Raw genomic sequence first — 24,398 nt, forward strand, 5'->3', positions numbered from 1 at the left:
TGAGGTGGTGAGGAGTCATGTGATGTTGCTGCCAGCGCAGATCAGCTCTGAGCCACTTGGTCACAATGACGCTGGCACCATGGCTGCACAATGCCATGTCCATTCACAAAATTATAGCGCATTTTGGCACTCGCAACAAGGACACCTCTGCTTTTTTTTTGCTGCGCGACATTCTCACTCTCGTGTACCTTTTAAACAAACTTCATGACTTTTCCAGTGGTACTTACGTTGACAACAGACTCTTTGAACTTGATGTGTAGGCGGTAATTGGAGATTGCAATGATGGCATCCTCTGCTCTCCCCACATACTCCGTAAACTCCCCATGCAGCTCAGGAAAGGGCACCTTGCAACAGCAGGAAATGTAACATTTCAAAGACCACAGAGACAGTCTGATCACCTACAGCAGTGGTTCTTGGGGGTACTTGAAGGTAAGCCAAGGGGTACGTCAGATTTTTAAAAATATTCTAAAAATAGCAACAATTCAAAAATCCTTTATAAATATATTGATTGAATAGTACTTCAACAAAATATGAATGCAAGTTCATAAACTGTGAAAAGAAATGCAACAATAGATTTTTTTTGTGGACATGTTCCATAAATATTGATGTTAAAGATTTCTATTTTTGTGAAGAAATGTTTAGAATTAAGTTCATGAATCCAGATGGATTTCTATTACAATCCCCAAAGAGGGCACTTTAAGTTGATGATTACTTCTTTGTGTAGAAATCTTTGTTAATAATTGAATCACTTGTTTATTTTTCAACAAGTTTTTAGTTATTTTTATATCTTTTTTTCCCAAATAATTCAACAAGAAAGACCACTACAAATGAGCAATATTTTGCACTGTTATACAAGTTAGTAAATCAGAAACTGATGACATAGTGCTGTATTTTACTTCTTTATCTTTTTTTTCAACCAAAAATGCTTTGCTCTGATTACGGGATACTTGATTTAAAAAAATTTCACTGAGAAAAGGTTGAGAATCCCTGACTTACAGCATGTGGATCACTACACAGTATCCCCGTTTTAGTATTTTACCAGTGTTTACTATATTTAAGGCCAAAATTAACATTTACAGTCTAGCATTACTATACTTTACATTTTTAGAAAAGGAAATGTGTTAATAGTACTGTTTCCCACAGGCATTACCTATTAGTAGTGGTGGGTAATGTGGAGGAGTACGAGGTGTCTATTTTGCATTAAATATATTTGAAAAACATTTTTTGTGTTATTACTAGGTATTAGTATTAACTAGGGGTGGGTACCGTTCACATTTTAACTGATACAGTACAATTTCCTAATATTTGCTGGTCAATATGGTACCAATTTTTAGTACTTTTGTGTGTTCATGTGGTGATAAATGTTAATTGCTTAATAAAATAATCAAACATCTTAAAATGTTTTTACATTCAACATTCAGCTGACTGATACGGTACCATTTCCCAATATTTGCTGGTCAATATGGTATCAATTTTTAGTACTTTTGTGTGTGTTCATGTGGTGATAAATGTTAATTGCTTAATAAAATAATCAAACATCTTAAAAATGTTTTTTCATTCAACATTCAGCTGACTGATACAGTACCATTTCCCCATATTTGCTGGTCAATATGGTACCATTTTTTAGTACTTTTGTTTGTGTTAATGTGGTGATAAATGTTGATTGCTTAATAAAAAAATCTAACATTTTTAAATGTTTAAACATTCAAGAGTCAGCTGATATTTATAAATGTGCTGTCCAATTGTTATTTTTTGTTTTCTTACACTTCTGAGTGTCACTAAACCCATCAGCACTGTCATGCTGGAACAGAGATGGACCTTCCACAAATTGTGTCCACAAGTTCAGAAGCATAGGAATGTCTTGGCAAAACAAAGAAATGAGATTCACCAGATAAGATTCTCTATTTAAAAACGAGGATAGTCCACAACAGGACAGAGAAGAAGAGCTACTATTTGAAAAAGGACATCCCTCTGAACAGAGGACTCAGACTATCCAACGTTGTCTTTTGATGCAAACGTAGTGAGGGATTTTGACAAAATGACAGCGTTTCTTGGCAACACATTTGTAATATTCTATGGTTTTACACTTCAGGGTCTGAATACAAACTGAACGAAAAAACATTTTTAAGAGGTGACTTTCTTACATATTTCTGTATAATAGCAGGTTGACTGGGTGTTAACAGTACAAGAAAAGCAGTGAAGGGCGATGATTCCTCACCTGCATGTTGTCCTCCTCCAGGACAGGGGATTTCTTGGGGAAAATCTGATTGGCCTGGATACACTCTAAGCTCTTCTGCACCTCTTCCTCCTACACACAAAAATACCTGTTACAGCCACAGACTTCTCTCTGTATTATATGGCTCTGGAGGCGCATTTACACGGAATACTTGGCAGTCACACTGACAAACATGCGGTTGGTTTGCATAAACTGTTAGGGTTGAAGTACTATATGTCCATTGCGTCATTTGGTAAGAGAAAGGAGGCTTTTTTCACCACTTTCTTTGGCCTTTGAATAGACAACCTTGGTGCCGGCACACAATTAGTTCTAACTGTATTCATTTGGCGTTCAATGTCTTAGCTGACTGCCAATCCATAAACTACATGAGTTAATATAATTGCAAATATTAAAAATACTTCAAAATAATATACTGCCCTATGTTGAAGGGTTTCATTCAGCCTACTGATGTGTATTTATAAATGGTTGATTTATATAGGCTATTAAGGTAAAGTTTTATACCTGACAAGTTTCGGTAACCTTGCTTCTGCAAGGTAGCCGAAACTTGGTAGACATCCAGATGACAGGGGGCGCCCCGCCTTACCCACAACGCACACCAGGGGACACCGCCATCCCCCCACTTCAGGTGGGACGGAACAATCCATATAACACGCCACAGATCACGTTACGCTAACACCACGTGACACGTCTGATGAAGGCTGCAGAAGCAAGGTAGCCGAAACATGTCAGGTATGAAACTTTACCTTACTAGCCTATATTAATCAACCATTTATAAATACAGTACCCTATTAAAGTTAAGCAATGTCTAAAACAGTGTTGTCCAAACCTTTGCATATTAAACAATCAAAAGGACGTGGGGCGCATTTTGATATTTTTAGTGAAACTAAAAAGGCTTAAAAGCAACCTAATCTATATTTTGTCTCAACCCTAGTAGGAAATTGTGAAGTCAAAGGTTATGTTTTAATCATGTGTTAGTTTATTTGGTATGTTCTAATAAGCATGTACAGTACAGTAGTTTCACTATTCGCTGCAATTCAACTACTTTGACATGTGGCTGTTAAAGTCCACTAGCATTGGTACCAAGTGTGACACTGACTGGTTCAACAGAAAGGATGCAAAGACCCTCTTGATTTTTTTAAAGGACAATTCCACATACATATAAGAAGTTAAGATAAATTATACAACATTAAACAGTCTGCATCTCAGACTTAATAAAAATTGATTAAATTCTATATAGCGTTTTTCTCGACAGTCAAAGCGCATTACAGTGAGAACTGAAAACCCATCATTCATCCACTCCACATTCACACATGGTGGTGGTAAGCTACATTTGAAGCCACAGCTGCTTTAAGCAGTGGTCCCCAACCACCGGGCTCGATTGGTACCGGGCCGCAGAATAATTTTTAAAATTTTTTTATTTGTATTAAATCAACATAAAAAACACAAGATACACTTACAATTAGTGCACCAACCCCTTTTAAATGTTATGTTTCAACTTCTATGCTAGTTTTAGTCATATTTCTTTATTTTGTTCTCCTGGGCTGCACTTCCAGATGCGTAAGGGGACGAGGCACAACACGACGGAACATTAATTACGTCGTGAGGACACTGACTTTCGCGAAGGTGGATGTTCGCGCACACATTTTCACGCAAATGCATGCAAAGTATACAAACACAAGCACACATTCACAGACACACACACAGGATTATGGTCAATAAAGGTAAATTATTCCGTGCCAAATTATACCAAACACAGTTGCTTCTCTAATGTTTACTACTGCGGTATCTTCTGACTAACTTTTCCGCCATGTTTGATCAAGGAAATATGCAAACAACTGATCGCTGTAATCAAACTCAAATTAATTGCGATCAAATATCAACAATCAAAACTGCCAAGCCTTAAACAGAGGTGTTGACCTGTGGGCCATTTTCATCCCGCGGCTTGTTTTGTTTATTAACTTGCAGAGCAAAATAATGACGTATACCCTACCATAATCAATTTCATAATCAAGAGTGCGAAAAGCCCTACATGGTTTTTATGGTTGGCTAAATCAGATTATAGTTATTGCTTAAATAAGGCAGCTTGCACATATACGAGTCGGATGTTTGAAATCATCCAGTAGCCCTAGGAATGCACAGTTTGTTGATGAGAACGTAAATCACAGGCCTTGGAGAACAGCATTTTTTAAGAAAATGCCTCTCAGCTGACAGAATCTATGGTGCTTTGTTCATTAAGAATATTTTGTAAAAAGATTAAAGGTAGACCAAGATGCGGACATACAAAAGACTGTTATTGCAGCCTCCTAGTGCAGAATAAACGGCTGCATGTGAGACAAGCTGACAGACAAAGTCAATGCAGCTGGATGATCAAGCATGCTTAGATCAACAGCAAGGAAAACGAGCATGAGACGTCACCCAAAAACAGTTTATCACACAAATCTGTTATTGTGGTCACAACATGATGCAATAATTTTGAAAAGAACTGCATCTTAAAAAAATTGTTAAAAAAAAGGGTGCACTGCTTAGTTACAAAGGCGCCTTAAGCAAACTTCGACACAGTGGTTGTTTTTATAACTGTGTCTTACCAACCGATACAAAATGTACATCAATAGAAAGGCTGCAATCCCACACACAGCATACTACAGCACAGTAATCTCCATAGTAAAAAAAAAAATAATTCCATACCATGGCCCTGTGAAGGAGTGTGGGTCACCCAACTGGGAAGCCTGGCCTGCACCAGCCTGTGCAAAAAGAAAATACACATTTTAGAAACCCGAAGCAAGCATTACAGAAACATTGCAAGTGTCTTGCATGTATGATGCAACAAAGCAAGATCTGCAATATTCTTAGAAAATAGTCATATTCTATCTTACACTCAGTCTAATTTTAAGGCATTTGGCTTTAAAGTTGGGAAGCAATAGCAGTTTTACAGCAGCGTTGATGCCATTAACTGTTTTAGGCTGCAATGTATACATTCATACAGTGATGTAATGTTGTTTGGTCTTACCACAGGTGATCAGCGATGGACAATATGTAGTCCAGATGATCTGCTTTAAGGTGTTCACAAGAAAGACATGGAAATCTGTGGAAATTAAAGCAGATATTAAATTAAATTAAAACATTCCTACCATCACCAAAATAACCACAGCAACTTATATATAGGCAATCGTTATGAGACGGTGGTGCATGTGAGGCCAATTATACAGGACTGTCTCAGAAAATTAGAATATTGTGATAAAGTCCTTTAAGTTCTGTAATGCAGTAACTGGTGTACTGACCATGGCATTACTGTCCTCGATTGGCCTGCCAACTCCCCTGACCTAAACCCCATAGCGAATTTGTGGGGTATTGTGAAGAAGAAGCTGAAAGACACCAGACCCAATAATGCAAACGAACTAAAGGCCGCTATTGAACCATCCTGGGCATCCATAACACCGCAGCAATGCCACAGACTGATTGCCTCTATTTCACGCCGCATTGATGCAGTAATCCGTGCAAAAGGATTCCCAACCAAGTACTGAGTGCATTAATTGACATTTTCAAATGTTTGATTTTGTTTTGTTGTTATAAATCTTTTTCTTTTTACTTGGTCTAAGGAAATATTCTAATTTTTTGAAATGGGATTTTTGAGTTTTCTTAAGCTGTATGCCATAATCAGCAATATTAAAATAATAAAAGGCTTGAAAAACATTTATGTTTTTAGTTGCATTCCAGAAAATAAAGGACTTTATTACAATATTCTAATTTTCAGAGACAGTCCTGTATAATATATATTATATATATATACAGTTGGGCAAAAAAGTATTTAGTCAGCCACCGATTGTGCAAGTTCTCCCACTTAAAATGATGACAGGTCTGTAATTTTCATCATAGGTACACTTCCAACTGTGAGAGACAGAATGTGAAAAAAAAAAAAAAAAAAAAAAAAAAGGTTTATTTTGGTTTTATCTGACTACATGACATTTTCCCAATCCTCTGCTGTATCATCCATGTATCCATTTTGGTATAAACTCAACTTGTCATGTTTGGAGGAAGAAAAATACTGAGTTGCATCCCAAGAACACCACACCTACTGTGAAGCATGGGGGTGGAAACATCATGCTTTGGGGCTGTTTTTCTGCTAAGGGGACAGGACGATTGATCCGTGTTAAGGAAAGAATGAATGGGGCCATGTATCGTGAGATTTTGAGCCAAAACCTCCTTCCATTAGTGAGAGCTTTGAATGGTTGACCAAATACTTATTTTCCACCATAATTTACAAATAAATTCTTTAAAATGTGAATTACTGGATTTTGTTTTCACATTCTGTCTCTCACAGTTGAAGTGTACCTATGATGAAAATTACAAACTTCTGTCATCATTTTAAGTGGAAGAACTTGCACAATCGGTGGCTGACTAAATACTTTTTTGCCCACTGTATATGTTTATACAGTATATGTATGTAGGTAATTATTGAAGTTGGACATCACTGAAGACCAAGGTGGGAAGCGCATGGCCCGCCACTGATATAAAGATTCGGCTCTTTATAGTGAGCCTAGTCAAAGAGCCGAAGTACCATCGCTAGTCTGAGCCAAGTGGAGAGTCACACAGCTAAGCCCCTTAGAGCTTTACCGGTCCTGCGGTCCCCGTCACATGCCACCACGCACCGCAGGGGTGCAACATTATCCGCCAAACGGCACAAATAATTCCTCGCCAGTTGTCGGGTTATTATTCCGAAAGTAAAAGAGCTGGTTAATTGCAAAAAAAAAAAAGAAAGAAGTGACAGCACTTCTTACACAGACGGCTTCGTCGACAGGTCGACCACAGCGAGTTGCAACGGGATTAAATCATTACCAGCACGGCAATCGCAGGAGAACCATTTAACAAACCATTTAAAACATGGGTAACACTTTAGTAATATTCACTATTAATGTTTTGCTTATTAACATGCACATTAGTAACATATTTGCACTTAATTAGTCATTATTAAGTACTTATTAATGCCTTATTCTGCATTGCCTTATTATACAAAGTCATACATATATGTATATGTATGACCTTAACCCTACCCAAATAACTGTAAATTAAGTTTTTTTTTGCTTAGAATATGTTCCCCTAGTGTACAAATAACTCTTAATTATTTGTTACTTTGAATATGTTCCCCAATACTAAAGCGTTACCAAAACACACAACCAATAGTAAAGGTTTTTGTGTGTCAGCATGCGGAGTAAAACAATGGAACAAACTGGACTTACAACACAAGCAATGGATGACAGGGGATGCAAAACAATAACAGTGCAATACTTTTTCATAACATGTTCACTACTGCCTAGTTTCTCTGGTTAAATTCTTATTTTACTGTTATATTTGTATTCCCATTGTTGCTTTTTATTTTTATTCTTATTGTAATATTTTTCCAATTTGTAACCCCCATTATTTACTTTTCATTTTTTAAATTGATCTCAACTCTGTACACTGCTGCTGGAATTTATATTTTCCTGAAGGAATCAATAAAGTACTATCTATCTATCTAAATTAGACTGACCATATGTCCTCTTTTCCCCGAACATGTCCTCTTTGGCGGGCTGTCCGGGCGGAGCTTCCTAAATGCCTAAAATATCCGGCGTTTTGAGTTAGGGTAGCGTGTATTTTCAATGTACATTCAGGGTTAAGAACCTATTTTACCCCCATTATTTACTTTTGACTTTCTAAAATTGATCTGAGCTCTGTACCCTGCTGCTGGAATTTTAATTTTCCTGAAGGAACTCTTATAAAGTACTATCTATCTATATTCTAACCATCCATTTCCTACCGCTTTGTACTTTTGTACTCCGCCTCCCGCCCGATTGGAGCTGAGATCTGCTCCCGCGCACCCCGCGGTTGAAGGGAATAAGTGGTAGAAAATGGATGGATGGATGGACTACTCATCAGTCATCATGAGACCAAGACGACCCGTTGAAACTGCTTGTAACTTCCGTCTGACTTAGACCTACATTTCATAAAATTACATCCTTCAGCATAAAAAAAAACAACAGGAAGTTGGCAAACACCCCTTCAAAACAGAAGTTTCCTAAAAAATTTAATTTTTGCCTCTTTGAGCTGTAGTTTGACCCCCTTAAAATGCTTCAAAACTCACCAAACTGGACACACAAATCAGGACTGGCGAAAATTGCGATCTAGGAAAAAAAAAAAAAACTCCAAAACTTAAAATTGCGCTCTAGCGCCCCCTAGGATTAAAACACAGATAAAACTGCTCCCAGGAAGAAAACACAAGACAAAACTGCTTGTAACTTCCTGTAGGAATGTCGGAGAGACATGGAACAAAAACCTCTATGTAGGTCTCACTTAGACCTACATTTAATTCATTTACACCCTTCAGCAAAAATCAACAGGAAGTTGGCAATTACCCCTTCAAAACAAAAGTTTTGTAAAAACCCGTCACCTTTTTTCAAACATTATCTCCTCTGAGCGCAATTGTTGTCGGCTTCAAACTCGCACAGGAAAGAGATTGAACCCTTCTGATTAAAAGGTGCGCAAAAAGTTTTTCTAACTGCTGCAGTTTTGATTTTACGAGCCTTCAAAAGAACCGCTACGCTGCAGCCGCTGCGCTGCTGCCGCCATTTCAAGTAGGCCGCTTAAAGGCCTACTGAAACCCACTACTACCAACCACGCAGTCTGATAGTTTATATATCAATGATGAAATATTAACATTGCAACACATGCCATTACGGCCTTTTTAGTTTACTGAATTGCAATTTTAAACTTCCCGCGAAGTGTCGTGTTGAAAATGTCGCAGTATGATGACTCGTATGACGACGCGTGAGTTTGACGTCTCGGGTTGTACCGGAAATTATTTTCCAGCCCGATCCAAGCTATAAGTAGTCTGCTTTAATCGCATAATTAAACAGTATTCTGGACATTTGTGTAGTGGAATCTTTTGCAATTTGTTTAATTAATAATGGAGAAGTCAAATTAGAAAGATGGAAGTGGGAAGCTTTTCGCCTTTAGCAACACAAACACACGGTGTCTCCTTGTTTAAAATTCCCGGAGGTGACGCTTTACTATGGATCAGAGCGGTCAAGCGAACATGGATCCCGACTACATGTCAACTGGCAGTTTTCCGGTGAGAAAATTGTGGTAATAAGTCGGCTCTTACCGGAGATCAGCGGAGCTTGTGTCCTGCTGCAGCTGCCATGACTTCCCTCAGAGACTCTGGCGTTAACACTCCCGTGGCCACACCCCTCTGACTTTCGGGTACTATTTAACTCACTAAAAGACTAGCAACACAATAGGCAGATAAGGGATTTCCCAGAATTATCCGAGTAAATGTGTCTAAAAATATCTGAATCGCTCCCACTGCAATCGCCTTTTTTTCCCCTTGTCCTTCACTCTAACTTTCGTCATCCACAAATCTTTCATCCTCGCTCAAATTAATGGGGAAATCGTCGCTTTCTCGGTCCGAACCGCTCTTGCTGCTGGTGGCTATGATTATAAACAATGTGAGGATGTGAGGAGCTCTACAACCCGTGACGTCACGCGCACATCGTCTTCTACTTCCGGTACTGCCCACATATCCGGTCCTCTCCAAGGTTTCTCATAGTCATCATTGTCACCGACGTCCCACTGGGTGTGAGTTTTCCTTGCCCTTATGTGGGCTCTACCAAGGATGTCGTGGTTGTTTGTGTTATGATTTGTGCAGCCCTTTGAGATAGTAGTGGTTTAAGGCTGTATAAATAATCATTGATTGATTCATCATTCATTCACCAGTGTGAGCGGCACCCGGGGCAAGGGTGAAGTGTCCTGCCCAAGGACACAACGGCAGCGATTTGGATGTCAACAGGCGGGGAGCGAACCTACAACCATTGGGTTTCTGGCACGGCCGCTCTACCCACTACGCCATGCCGCCCCTAACAACAACACATTATTTGCAGACTATAATTACTTGTTTGCAAAAATATTTTTATCGGAAATAGGTGAAATTTTATAATCTCCCACGGTACACCAGACTGTATCTCATGGCACACTAGTGTGCCGCGGCACAGTGGTTGAAAAATACTGCACTAACCCCTCTACCACCGTGCTGCTCATCTCTATCTATATTAATTTGTCTTATAATGTGCTGTCAACTTTGTACTTCTATTTAAATTACTATATTTTTATGTCATTGCCTGAAATAAAAAATCAAATAAAAAACATGAACCTTTTGCAGACTGCAGTGCAACGTAAGACTATGACAGGTTGACAACTATGGAGAAAGAAATCGGCTAAGTTGCGCTAACAAGTAACTTACGTAACATTAACTACTCTTTTGCTCGTCGACGTTACATTTTTGTAGCAAAAAGGAGAAAAGTCCAGCCATCCATCCATTTTCTACCGCTTATTCCCTTTTGGGGTCGCTGGCGCCTATTTTAGCTTCAATCCGGCGGAAGGCGGTGTACACCCTGGACAAGTCGCCACCTAATCGCAGGGCCAATTTAGTGTTGCCAATCAACCTATCCCCAGGTGCATGTCTTTGGAAGTGGGAGGAAGCCGGAGTACCCGGAGGGAACCCACGCATTCACGGGGAGAACATGCAAACTCCACACAGAAAGATCCCGAGCCTGGGATTGAACCCAGGACTGCAGGACCTTCACTAACCCCTCTTGCACCGTGCTGCCCATCTCTATCTATATTAATTTTTATTATAATTGTGTTGTCAACTTTGTGCTTTTTTTATTATTTTTAAGTCATTGCCTGAAATATAAAATAAAATAAAAAAACATGAACCTTTTGCAGACTGCAGTGCAACGTAAGTCTACGAGAGGTTGACAACTACGAAGAAGGAAATTGGCTAATGGCTGGTCGGTTGTGTTAACAAGTTGCTCTAACAAGTAACTTACGTAACATTAACTACTCTTTTGCTCGCCGACGTTACGTTTTCGTAGAAAAAAGGAGAAAAGTCCATTCATCCATCCATTTCCTACCGCTTATTCCCTTTTGGGGTCGCTGGCGCCTATTTTAACTACAATCCGGCGGAAGGCGGTGTACACCCTGGACAAGTCGCCACCTCATCGCAGGGCCAATTTAGTGTTGCCAATCAACCTATCCCCAGGTGCATGTCTTTGGAAGTGGGAGGAAGACGGAGTACCCGGAGGGAACCCACGCATTCACGGGGAGAACATGCAAACATCACACAGAAAGATCCCGAGCCTGGGATTGAACCCAGGACTGCAGGACCTTCGTATTGTGAGGCAGACGCACTAACCCCTCTCGCACCGTGCTGCCCATCTATATCTATATTAAATTGTATTATAATGTGTTGTCAACATTGTACTTTTTTTATTATTATATTTTTAAGTCATTGCCTGAAATATAAAATAAAATAAAAAAACATGAACCTTTTGCAGACTGCAGTGCAACGTAAGTCTACGAGAGGTTGACAACTATGAAGAAGGAAATCGGCTAATGGCTGGTCGGTTGTGTTAACAAGTTGCGTTAACAAGTAACTTACGTAACATTAACTACTCTATTGCTCGCCGACGTGACGTTTTTGTAGCAAAAAGGAGAAAAGTCCATCCATCCATTTTCTACCGCTTATTCCCTTTTGGGGTCGCTGGCGCCTATTTTAGCTACAATCCGGCGGAAGGCGGCGTACACCCTGAACAAGTCGCCACCTCATCGCAGGACCAATTTAGTGTTGCCAATCAACCTATCTCCAGGTGCATGTCTTTGGAAGTGGGAGGAAGCCGGAATACCCGGAGGGAACCCACGCATTCACGGGGAGAACATGCAAACATCACACGGAAAGATCCCGAGCCTGGGATTGAACCCAGGACTGCAGTACCTTCGTATTGTGAGGCAGACGCACTAACCCCTCTAGCACCGTGCTGCCCATCTCTATCTATATTAATTTTTATTATAATGTGTTGTCAACTTTGTACTTTTTAAATTATTTTTTAAGTCATTGTCTGAAATAAAAAATAAAATAAAAAAAACATGAAATTTTTGCAGAATACAGTGCAACGTAAGTCTACGAGAGGTTGAAAACTATGAAGGAGGAAATCGGCTAATGGCTGGTCGGTTGTGTTAACAAGTTGAGTTAACAAGTAACTTACGTAACATTAACTACTCTATTGCTCGCCGACGTGACGTTTTTGTAGCAAAAAGGAGAAAAGTCCATCCATCCATCCATTTTCTACAGCTTATTCCCTTTTGGGGTCCTGGCGCCTATTTTAGCTACAATCCGGCGGAAGGCGGCGTACACCCTGAACAAGTCGCAGGGCCAATTTAGTGTTGCCAATCAACCTATCCCCAGGTGCATGTCTTTGGAAGTGGGAGGAAGCCGGAGTACCCGGAGGGAACCCACGCATTCACGGGAAGAACATGCAAACATCACACAGAAAGATCCCGAGCCTGGGATTGAACCCAGGACTGCAGGACCTTCGTATTGTGAGGCAGACGCACTAACCCCTCTAGCACCGTGCTGCCCATCTCTATCTATATTAATTTTTATTATAATGTGTTGTCAACTTTGTACTTTTTTAAATTATTTTTAAGTCATTGTCTGAAATAAAAAATAAAATAAAAAAACATGAAATTTTTGCAGAATACAGTGCAACGTAAGTCTACGAGAGTTGACAACTATGAAGAAGGAAATTGGCTAATGGCTGGTGGGTTGTGTTAACAAGTTGCGCTAACAAGTAACTTACGTAACATTAACTACTCTTTTCCACCCTGTCTTTACTCGCCGATGTTACGTTTTTGTAGCAAAAAGGAGAAAAGTCCATCCATCCATCCATTGTGTACCGCTTATTCCCTTTTGGGGTCGCGGGGGGCGCTGGCGCCTATCACAGCTACAATCCGGCAGAAGGCGGTGTACACCTTAGACAAGTCGCCACCTCATCGCAGGGCCAATTTAGTGTTGCCAATCAACCTATCTCCAGGTGCATGTCTTTGGAAGTGGGAGGAAGCCGGAGTACCCGGAGGGAACCCACGCATTCACGGGGAGAACATGCAAACATCACACGGAAAGATCCCGAGCCTGGGATTGAACCCAGGACTGCAGTACCTTCGTATTGTGAGCCAGACGCACTAACCCCTGTCGCACCGTGCTGCCATCTCTATTTATATTAAATTGTATTATAATGTGTTGCCAACGTTGTACTTTTTTTATTATTATATTTTTAAGTCATTGCCTGAAATATAAAATAAAATAAACAAAACATGAACCTTTTGCAGACTGCAGTGCAACGTAAGTCTACGAGAGGTTGACAACTATGAAGAAGGAAATCGGCTAATGGCTGGTCGGTTGTGTTAACAAGTTGCGTTAACAAGTAACTTACGTAACATTAACTACTCTTTTGCCCGCCGACGTTACGTTTTTGTAGCAAAAAGGAGAAAAGTCCATCCATCCATTTTCTACCGCTTATTCCCTTTTGGGGTCGCTGGCGCCTATTTTAACTACAATCCGGCGGAAGGCGGTGTACACCCTGGACAAATCGCCATCTCATTGCAGGGCCAATTTAGTGTTGCCAATCAACCTATCCCCAGGTGCATGTCTTTGGAAGTGGGAGGAAGCCGGAGTACCCGGAGGGAACCCACGCATTCACGGAGAGAACATGCAAACATCACACGGAAAGATCCCGAGCCTGGGATTGAACCCAGGACTGCAGGACCTTCGTATTGTGAGGCAGACGCACTAACCCCTCTCGCACCGTGCTGCCCATCTCTATGTATATTAATTTTTATTATAATGTGTTGTCAACGTTGTACTTTTTTTATTATTATATTTTTAAGTCATTGCCTGAAATATAAAATAAAATAAACAAAACATGAACCTTTTGCAGACTGCAGTGCAACGTAAGTCTACGAGAGGTTGACAACTATGAAGAAGGAAATCGGCTAATGGCTGGTCGGTTGTGTTAACAAGTAACTTACGTAACATTAACTACTCTTTTCCTCCCGGTCTTTACTCGCCGACGTTACGTTTTTGTAGCAAAAAGGAGAAAAGTCAAAAAGGAGACAAGTCAAAAAAGAAGAAAAAGCAACGGCCGCAATATGTCGCTCATGCTAGCAAGCTAATGCTAACTTGAGAAAAAACACAATAAAGACGACTTGTGAAGGATAAGAAGCTAAAGTCGTCAGCCGGGGTTCGAGCTCCCTAACACGGCCACGGGCTAGTAAGCAACTCGGCTCCACTTCAGCACCGCAGCTCCGCACTGTTGTTGTTGTTATTGTTGTGCGGATGAAGATGAAGATGGAGGGCGGACCCGCAGCAGCAGGCCTGCCGTCACAACACAACACAACACCGCCAGCCGGCACACTCACCCGCCGTGCGAGGGGACGAGGCGTTCAAAGGCCGCAGAATCACCCGCGGCCCGTGCACTTGGTCGGCGGCGAATGAACCCGGGCAGGACGGCCAGACATGTCCGAGCGGGAGGCTTCAAGCTTTCACGGAGTCCCTTCCCTGCACTCGGCCGTCGTCGCCATTATAGCAAAAAAAAAAAAAAAAAAAAAGTCTCCCAGCCCGAGTCGACGTCCTTTTTATGACGTCATCACGCCGAAGCGATGCCATGGGTGGGTGGGGGCGGGGGGAGTTGGCGCTCGTGCACCACGTGGTACAAGCCCATGTCAACAATGCTGAGCGCGCCTCGACCGCCATAATACTAATTGTCAAAATAGGAGGAAAAAACTGCATTTAGTTTAGATCAGGGGTCACCAACCTTTTTGAAACCAAGAGCTACTTCTTGGGTACTGATTAATGCGAAGGGCTACCAGTTTGATACACACTTATAAATTGCCAGAAATAGCCAATTTGTTCAATTTACCTTTAATATATATATATATATATATATATATATAAAGACATGCACCTGGGGATAGGTTGATTGGCAACACTAAATTGGCCCTAGTGTGTGAATGTGAGTGTGAATGTTGTCTGTCTATCTGTGTTGGCCCTGCGATGAGGTGACGACTTGTCCAGGGTGTACGCCGCCTTCCGCCCGATTGTAGCTGAGATAGGCGCCAGCGCCCCCCGCGACCCCAAAAAAAGGGAATAAGCGGTAGAAAATGGATGGATGGATATATATATATATATATATATATATATGTATATATATATATACTGTATATATACAGTATATATATAAAAATGGGTATTTCTGTCTGTCATTCCGTCGTAAAAATGTTTTCCTTTTACAAAAGGTTTTTTGTAGAGAGTAAATGATGAAAAAAACACTTGAATTGCCGCAGGGCATATAGCAGGGGTTCGGGAACCTATGGCTCTAGAGCAGGGGTCGGGAACCTTTTTGGCTGAAAGAGCCAAGAAAGCCAAATATTTTAAAATGTATATCTGTAAGAGCCATATAATATATTTTTTTAACACTGAAAACAAATAAACGCGTGCATTTTATAAAAGGTCTCTTATTCTTTGGAATAATATTGTTATTCTGAAGCTAACTGTGGAAAGGGCGTGGCCTGCGGGCCTGCAGCGAAGCAGGGTGTGCCAGTACCGGCTTCGAAATCAGCGACAGGTGCGTAGATGGCCCACCTGGGCCTTGTTATCTAATCACCTGTCGCTCTGTTATAAGCAGCAGACAGGAGGAGAGACGGGGTCTGGGCTAGTGCCAGAGCGCGAGCGAGAACGAAAGAGAAAAAGACAATTGCTGGAAAGCAATTGAGAGACTCATTGAAAAATAAAATACTGTAACCCTGAAACAGGCTCTCATGTCGGTGCTTGGTGGTCTGAAGAACCCCCAGGAGGGCAAGCCCCACACTAACCAACAATAAATAAATTACTTCTTACAATTAACGCAACTTCTTGAACGTATAAAAGCATGAAAATGTTTTATATTTTGAACGTTATTATTAACACTGTGATTAAAAGTGGAATAAATCATTACTTATCGTGTTAAGCAATGTCAGCTTGGATTTATCCGAGAGCCAGATGCAGTCATCAAAAGAGCCAACTCTGGCTCGCGAGCCATAGGTTCCCTACCCCTGCTCTAGAGCCAGATGTGGCTCTTTTGATGACTGCATCTGGCTCTCAGATAAATCTTAACTGACATTGCTTAACATGAAAAGTAATGAATAATTCCGCTGGTAATCACAGTGTTAAAAATAACGTTCAAAATATAAAACTTTCTTGGGAATTTTAATTCATCCGTTTCTCTACCTGCCTGTTTAAGAAGTCGCATTAATGGTAAAAATTATTTTATTTATCATTGGTTAGCTTCAGAATAACAAGGTTATCAAAAAGAATAAGATAATTATTATACGCTAAAAATGTTGATCTTACTTAAAAATGCACGCATTTAGTTGTATACAGTGTTAAAACAAATATTATATGGCTCTCACGGAAATACATTTGAAAATATTTGGCTTTCATGGCTCTCTCAGCCAAAAAGGTTCCCGACCGCTAGCATGTAGTATGCGTCTGCCTTGAATTACTCCCGGGTCAAACGCGCTTTGCAAAATAATCAGCACATGCTTAGTATTACCGCCTGGTCAAACTCGTGACACTTCCCCTGTCATCATTTTCAAAATGGAGGAGGCTGATTTCAATACCGGTAATTTGAAATCGCATAAAGGGAAGAAGATTAAGAGCTATTCAGTAGGATTTAAGGTCCAAGCTTACATCACACTCAAATTGTTACTGCATGCCTTTGGTAAGTGCCGGAGTGAGAAGGGGTTTTAGAATTATCAGCCCAAATAATGTAAATAATTCAATGTATATACTCTGATGATTAATATGTGTGATGACTGTTTTACGCTGATCGTATGTATTTGTACCATGAATTGATTAACGTGGACCCCGACTTAAACAAGTTGAAAAACGTATTCGGGTTTTACCATTTAGCGGTCAATTGTACGGAATATGTACTGTACTGTGCAATCTACTAATAAAAGTTTCAATCAATTATTCATTTTTGTTTCACTACTTCTAGATTGTTCTGTGTCATGTTTGTGTGTCCTCTCCATTGCTGATCTGAATGTTGCTGGGTCGGGTTTGGTTTTGGAACGGGATTGCATTATTATGGTATTGTGTATTGTTTTGTTGGATTGATTAACAAAAACATTTTTTAAAAGCATTACCATATCAGATTGTGAGTAGACTATTAAACTACATATGATTATGCTGACTTCATTTATTTGCCAGTTTTTCTATAGCATACCCTGTATTTATCTGTTTATTGTACACAGAAATATCATCTCAGAGAAAAATGTCATTTAAAACATTGGTCCCCAACCACTGTTTATTCATTTTTATATAAAAATAATAATAATAATAATAATATATATATATATTTTTTTTTTTATTAAATCAACATAAAAAACACAATATACACTTACAATTAGTGCACCAACCACAAAAACCTCCCTTTTTCATGACAAAAACGTCCCTTTTTCATGACAAAGAAAAAAAAATAAAATAAAAAAATGATGCAGGCGGGAGCTGCCATGCAAGGCCCTCACCAGGACCCATCAGGAGCAAGGGTGAAGTGTCTTGCCCAAGGACACAACGGACGTGACTAGGTTGGTAGAAGGTGGGGATTGAACCCGTAACCCTCAGATTGCTGGCACAGCCACTCTCCCAACTTTGGCACGTCCCGGGTAAGTGGACGACGTGGCGCAGTTGGGAGAGTGGCCAATATAGCTCAAGAAAACTCAAAAATTCTATCTCAAAATGTTTTTATATTTCCTCAGACCAAGTTAAAAAAAAAAAAAAAGATTTATAACAGCAAAAAACAATCAAACATTTGAAAATGTATTTTAATACACTCAGTACTTGGTTGGGAATCCTTTTGCACGGATTACTGCATCAATGCGGCGTGAAATAGAGGCAATCAGTCTGTGGCATTGCTGAGGTGTTTTGGATGCCCAGGATGCTTCAATAGCGGCCTTTAGGTCATTTGCATAATTGGGTCTGGTGTCTTTCAGCTTCTTCTTCACAATACCCCACACATTCTCTAAGGGGTTCAGGCCATGGGAGTTGGCAGACAGTAATGCCATGGTCAGTACACCAGTTACTGGTGGTTTTGGCACTTTGGGCAGGTACCAGATCATGCTAGAAAATGAAATCATCATCTCCATAGAGCTTTTTTAACAGATACAGCTACAATAGCCGTATCCCCATGGTCAAGCCACTCCTGAACTCAAGACAACGGAAGAAGCGTCTGACTTGGGCTATGGAAAAGAAGCACTGGACAGTTGCAGAGTGGTCCAGAGTCCTGTTTTCAGACAAAAGCAAGTTTTGGATTTCATTTGGAAGTCATGGCACTAGAGCAAGGCTAGAGAGGAGCAAATTTCAAGGTCCTTAAAATCCAGTGTGAAATTTCCCACAATCAGCAATGGTTGAAAATTTACATTTTCAAATGTTTGATTTTGTATTGCTGTTATAAATCTTTTTTTTTTTACTTAGTTTAAAGAAATATTGTACTTTTTTGAGATAGGATTTTTGAGTTCTCTTAAGCTGTATGCCATAATCAGCAATATTAAAATAATAAAAGTCTTGCACTATTTCAGTTGGTGTGTAATGAATCCAGAATGTATGACATATTCATGTTGTGGAGAGGCGGAGCCTACAGGCCGCCGGCGGGGCAGAGCACGCTGTAGCCCTGTCCAAGATGGCGGCAAGGAGGCGGAGCGGAGAGGCGGGGCTTGCTGGGAGCGACGCCGCCACAATCTTAATCAGGTGCGTGGCACTCACACCGGCACACAATTAATTCATCTCCTCCTGCTGTATAAAATGGGAGAAGGAGGAGAGATCGAAAAAGGAGTTGGAAAGCCTGCAGAAGCAGATGAAGAGCGATCAAAGAGCGAGCCAGAGAGGACAACGTCGACGGCGGCTGAAAGAGCGGACCGTGAGCGATCAGTGGAAAGGAGCAGCTGCAAAGCGATCCGACCTGCACTAAAGACAAGCTTTATTTGAAAAAATAAAAGAGTCAAACCTGCTCGAAAGCATGTCCTTCCTGGCTGGTCCATTCAACCCACACGACGATGGCATAAGACAGTCACACGTGTTTAGTTCCATTACAGAAAATAAATGACTTTATCACAATATTAACATTTTCCGAGACAGTCCTGTATTTCAGGCACACAGCCAAATAAACAGTTCAATAATCAATTTGTCAGTCATATCCCAAAACATGAGTGGGTAAATGTTGTACCAGTTTGAAATAAAACTTTCTGCAGAAATCATTAAGGAGAAATAAGAACACAAACACAGCAATGTCTTAAATAATGATGTATTGAACAATGGCGTACATATGCAACTTTCCAAGAAAAATCCACCTTTTAACATGTTGTAGCCATGATGTGAGAGCCATTATATTGACCTTCATAGCCTTTCACGGAACCTTCGAACAAAACCCCACTGTCATTTGTTCCCAACAGGGATAAATCATTTCATTTATGCTGACTAATGATTTCAATGTCTTGAATGGTTCAGTTTTACATAAAGCTTTGCTCTAAGTAATAACACGCGGGCCCAAACCCTCTTCAGTCTTGGGAGGATGCGGCGTATGATATGGCACAAAAACATGATTTCAACAGTTTCTTTCTAAGACGGCCATGTTACTCGGGTCATGACTGTGTGGATTAATGATGAATGAGTGAGTCAAATCTATCAGCTGCAACATGCGAAGACGTCACGTCACCGTAATAAAAAAAAAAAAAAAAAAAGATTTAAGTGCTGTTGAAATGTTCCTATGCGAGGACAACACAAAAACACAGTCTATCCCTTGGCATCTAATTAATTAGTTGCATGCAAAACAATGACATCTGACGCTCTTAAGAAATACATTTCTTTTTGGCAGCACTCGCACCATGTTTCACCATAAAAAAATAATAAAATAAAAAACATTTTACTCAAAAACAGGGAGGGTCCAGAGTGCAGCCGCTTAAAAAAATTAAGTCAATATTGAGAAATATTGTTAATACACTAATTACTAGAGATGTCCGATATTGTCCAACTTTTAATAACCGATTCCGATATATACAGTCGTGGAATTAACACATTATTATGCCTAATTTTGCTGTGATGCCCCCTGGATAAATTAAACCAGTGGTTCTCAACCTTTTTTCAGTGATGTACCCCCTGTGAACATGTTTTTAATTCAAGTACCCCCTAATAAAAGCATTTTTGGTTGGAAAAAAAGAGATAAAGAAGTAAAATACAGCACTATGTCATCAGTTTCCGATTCATTAAATTGTATAACAGTGCAAAATATTGCTCATTTGTAGTGGTCTTTGTTGAACTATTTGGAAAAAACATATGAAAATAACAAAAATGTTGTCGAAAAATAAACAAGTGATTCAATTATAAATAAAGATTCTACACACAGAAGTAATTATCAATTTAAAGTGCCCTCTTTGGGGATTGTAATAGAGATCCATCTGGATTCATGAACTTAATTTTAAACATTTCTCAACAAAAAAATAAATCTTTAACATCAATATTTATGGAACATGTCCACAAAAAAATCTACCTGTCAACACTGAATATTGCATTGTTGCATTTCTTTTCACAGTTTATGAACTTACATTCATATTTTGTTGAAGTATTATTCAATAAATATATTCATAAAGGATTTTTGAATTGTTGCTATTTTTAGAATATTTAAAACAAATCTCACGTACCCCTTGGCATGCCTTCAAGTACCCCCAAGGGGTACGCGGACCCCCATTTGAGAAACAGTTCCGTAACACAACATCAACACAACAGAACAAATACCCAGAATCCCTTGCAGCACTAACTCTTCTGGAACGCTACAATATACAACAATATCAACAATACAATATCAACCCCGCCGAGCATGTCCCAAATTCCAAGCTGCTGTTTTGAGGCATATTAAAAAAAAAAAGAATGCACTTTGTGACTTCAATAAAAAATATGGCAGTGCCATGTTTGCATTTTTTTCCCCATAACTTAAGTTAATTTATTTTGGAAAACCTTGTTACATCGTTTAATGCAGTGGTTCTCAAATGGGGGTACGTGTAACCCTGGGGGCACTTGAAGGTATGCCAAAGGGTACGTGAAATTTTTCAAAAATATTCTAAAAATAGCAACAATTCAAAAAACCTTTATAAATATATTTATTGAATAATACTTCAACAAAATATGAATGTAAGTTCATAAACTGTGAAAAGAAATGCAACAATGCAATATTCAGTGTTGAAAGCTAGATTTTTTGTGGACATGTTCCATAAATATTGATATTAAAGATTTCTTTTTTTGTGAAGAAATGTTTAGAATTAAGTTTGTGAATCCAGATGGATCTCTATTACAATCCCCAAAGAGGGCACTTTAAGTTGATGATTACTTCTTTGTGTAGAAATGTTTGTTAATAATTGAATCACTTGTTCATTTTTCAACAAGTTTTTAGTTATTTTTATATCTTTTTTTCCCCAAATAGTTCAAGAAAGACCACTACAAATGAGTTATACAATTTAATAAATCAGAAACTGATGACATAGTGGTGTATTTTACTTCTTTATCTCTTTTTTTCAACCAAAAATGCTTTGCTCTGATTAAGGGGTACTTGAATTGAAAAAAAATGTTCACAGGGGGTACATGACTGAAAAAAGGTTGAGAACCACTGCCTTAAAGGGAACGTTGGTTGCAACTGGTCCCTTTGTATCCGAGTCGTTCCCCTCGTTTCCACACCATCGCCACCACTTTGTTCAATGAATGTTCTGCAAGTTGTTGTCCCCAAAGTAAGAACTGAATCGATCAAAAACGCATTTAGGTATTCAGCACCAAAGGCTTGGAATAACCTACGATCGAATCTTCAACGTCAAAACCTTGTTACATTAAATGAGTTTAAAGTTTCTGTGAAAGGATTGAAAGTCGACCTTGTGTTATGTGAGCAAGTTTTAATGTTGTAAGTTTGATGTTTTATGTGTTGTTTACTGTTTTTAATGTAACCTAGCTGCTGCCCTCTAGGCCAGGTCTCCCTTGGAAAAGAGATCTTTGATCTCAATGGGATTTTACCTGGTTAAATAAAGGTGAAATAAAAGTAAATTAAAAACCACCCCCGAGAAGACGACCGCGGCTTGGAGTAAAGCTTCAAGAAAGCAAGGCTACCCTGAGAGAATGTGGGCGAGCTCGATACAGTCACATCTCATTCCAATCAGCACGTTGTCTTCCAAGAATTGCATGATATATCTATCTCTATGTCATGGGTGTCAAACTCTGGCCCGAGGGCAGAGTAATTTCATTTGGCCCTTGAGGAAATATCAACTTAACATTAGCCCGCCGCTGCAACTCATACTTGCCAACCCGCCCGAATTTCCCGCGAGACTCCCGAAGTTTGGTGCCCCCCACTCCGAAAATCTCACCGGGGGCAACCATTCTCCCAATTTCCACCCAGACCAGAATATTGGGGGCGTGTCTTAAAGGCGCTGCCTTTAGCGTTCTCCACAACCTGTCGTCACGTCCATTATTCCTCCATACATACGGCGTGCTGGCCCAGTCACGTAATAAATGCGACTTGCACACAGACACAAGTGAATGCAATGCATACTTGGTCAACAGCCATACAGGTCAAACTGAGGGCTGCCGTATAAACAACTTTAACACTGTTACAAATATGTGCCGGAATGTGAAGCCACACAGAACAAGAATGACAAACACATTTTGGGAGGACAGCCGCACCGTAACACAATATAACAATTACCCAGAATCCCTTGCAGCACTAACTCTTCCGGGACGCTACTATATACCAAACCCCGCCCTGCCCCCAACTCTATTATCCAAATGTATTAGCCTGTGGAAAAAGTTAATGTTGATATTTACCTCAGAAGGCTGCAAATAGAAAAGAGGCTTTACATTTTTAATTTAAATGTTATTTAATATACCATTGATGTTTTTTGAAAGTTGATTTTGCACTATGAAGCGTTGCTTGTTCCATATTCTGTGTTAAAGAAAATCAGTGTAGCAAACTGAGCAATAATTAACGTTTTATTCATGCACTTTCTCTTGATACTTCAAGGCTCGAATGTTTGATTTATTTATTAATGTTTTATTTTCAAATTTATTAGCCTGTGGAAAAAAGTTTATTTTGATATTTACCTCACAAGGATGCAAATAGAAAAGAAGCATTCGATTTTTATTACAATTTTATTTGATATGCCATTGATATTTTTCAATTATTATTATTTGAAACTCGATTGTGCACGTCTGTTATGATCCGCTGCCCGGATCATATTCTGATTGGATTTTTGAGTCACTTGTGTTTTCTGTTGGTTTTAGACTCATTCGGTTCCTGTTTGTGTACCTCTGAGTTGGTTATCATAGTTACGTATTATTTTCACCTGCCGCTTGTTCCGGACGCGCACCTGTTTTGTAATCACTGACATTATTTAAACCTGCCTTTTCTAGTCAGTCAGTCTGGCTTCTCAATTTAACAACCGGGTCGCATCGTGGTGCAAAATTCGTTCTCCCAGGAATGCACACGAGCTTCGGACACAGCATGAAGGTAGGAACAAATGATTTATTTAAAAATAAATCAGAACTTAGTACAAGAGCCGAGCGGGGGAAACTAGCAGGTACAGAGCCGGGAACAAAAGTCGTCATCTGTTGCGTATTGCAAATTAAGAAGCCAGACTGACTGACTGGAGAAGGCAGGCTTAAATAATGTCAGTGATTACAAAACAGGTGCGCCTCCGGAACAAGTGGCAGGTGAAAATAATAAGTATTGTTGTGTTCTGACCAGATCTTCTGCGAGTCCCCCCCCCCCCCCCCCCCAGGTTCGTTAGATGACACATAAACTGGTTTTAAATGAATCCCAGACAGAGTAGTTTATTTTGATAGTTTAATCCAAAGCTTTGGGAGACCAACTCTATGCACGACACATTCAAATTGCATCGCCCTAGTTGATCTGACCACATTACGGAAGCCCTGTCTTCTCCACTACCACACTCGCCCCCCTCCCCTCCTCTACAGAGCGAATACCCTTATCTATTGTCTTGTTTAGCTGGAGCCATCCTGCATTCCAATTACAAGGTTGTCTACAGTAAAAGCTAAACACAGTACCAGATAGGACACTAGCTATTTCAAATATCACTCCGGAACAAAAGAAATAACTTTAAAATATGGATTTATGTAGAGATCTATCTTTGTCAGTAACTATGGTAACCAACTCAGAGGTGGACAAACAGGAACCGAAGGAGGCCAAAACGAACAGAAAACACAAGTGACTCA

General features: G+C 39.8%; 1 protein-coding gene across 5 annotated transcripts in view; it reads right to left on the reverse strand.

Annotated features, from left to right (window-relative positions):
• mtmr3 (myotubularin related protein 3) overlaps positions 1-14,700 on the reverse strand; it is a 57,011-nt gene extending 42,311 nt beyond the window's left edge. For all 5 annotated transcript variants that reach the window (XM_061907003.1, XM_061907002.1, XM_061907001.1 and 2 more), the window contains exons 1-5: positions 14,522-14,700; positions 5,244-5,318; positions 4,922-4,977; positions 2,219-2,308; positions 228-344 (exon numbers count right to left, since the gene is read on the reverse strand). In XM_061907003.1, the coding sequence (XP_061762987.1) occupies positions 228-344; positions 2,219-2,308; positions 4,922-4,924 (210 nt within the window). In that variant the 5' untranslated portion in view covers positions 4,925-4,977; positions 5,244-5,318; positions 14,522-14,700. The remainder of the gene's footprint in view (positions 1-227; positions 345-2,218; positions 2,309-4,921; positions 4,978-5,243; positions 5,319-14,521) is intronic.
• Between the last annotated feature and the right edge of the window lie 9,698 nt (positions 14,701-24,398).

Source organism: Nerophis ophidion, linkage group LG07 (genome assembly GCF_033978795.1).
Source record: "Nerophis ophidion isolate RoL-2023_Sa linkage group LG07, RoL_Noph_v1.0, whole genome shotgun sequence".
Classification (NCBI taxonomy): Eukaryota; Metazoa; Chordata; class Actinopteri; order Syngnathiformes; family Syngnathidae; genus Nerophis; species Nerophis ophidion.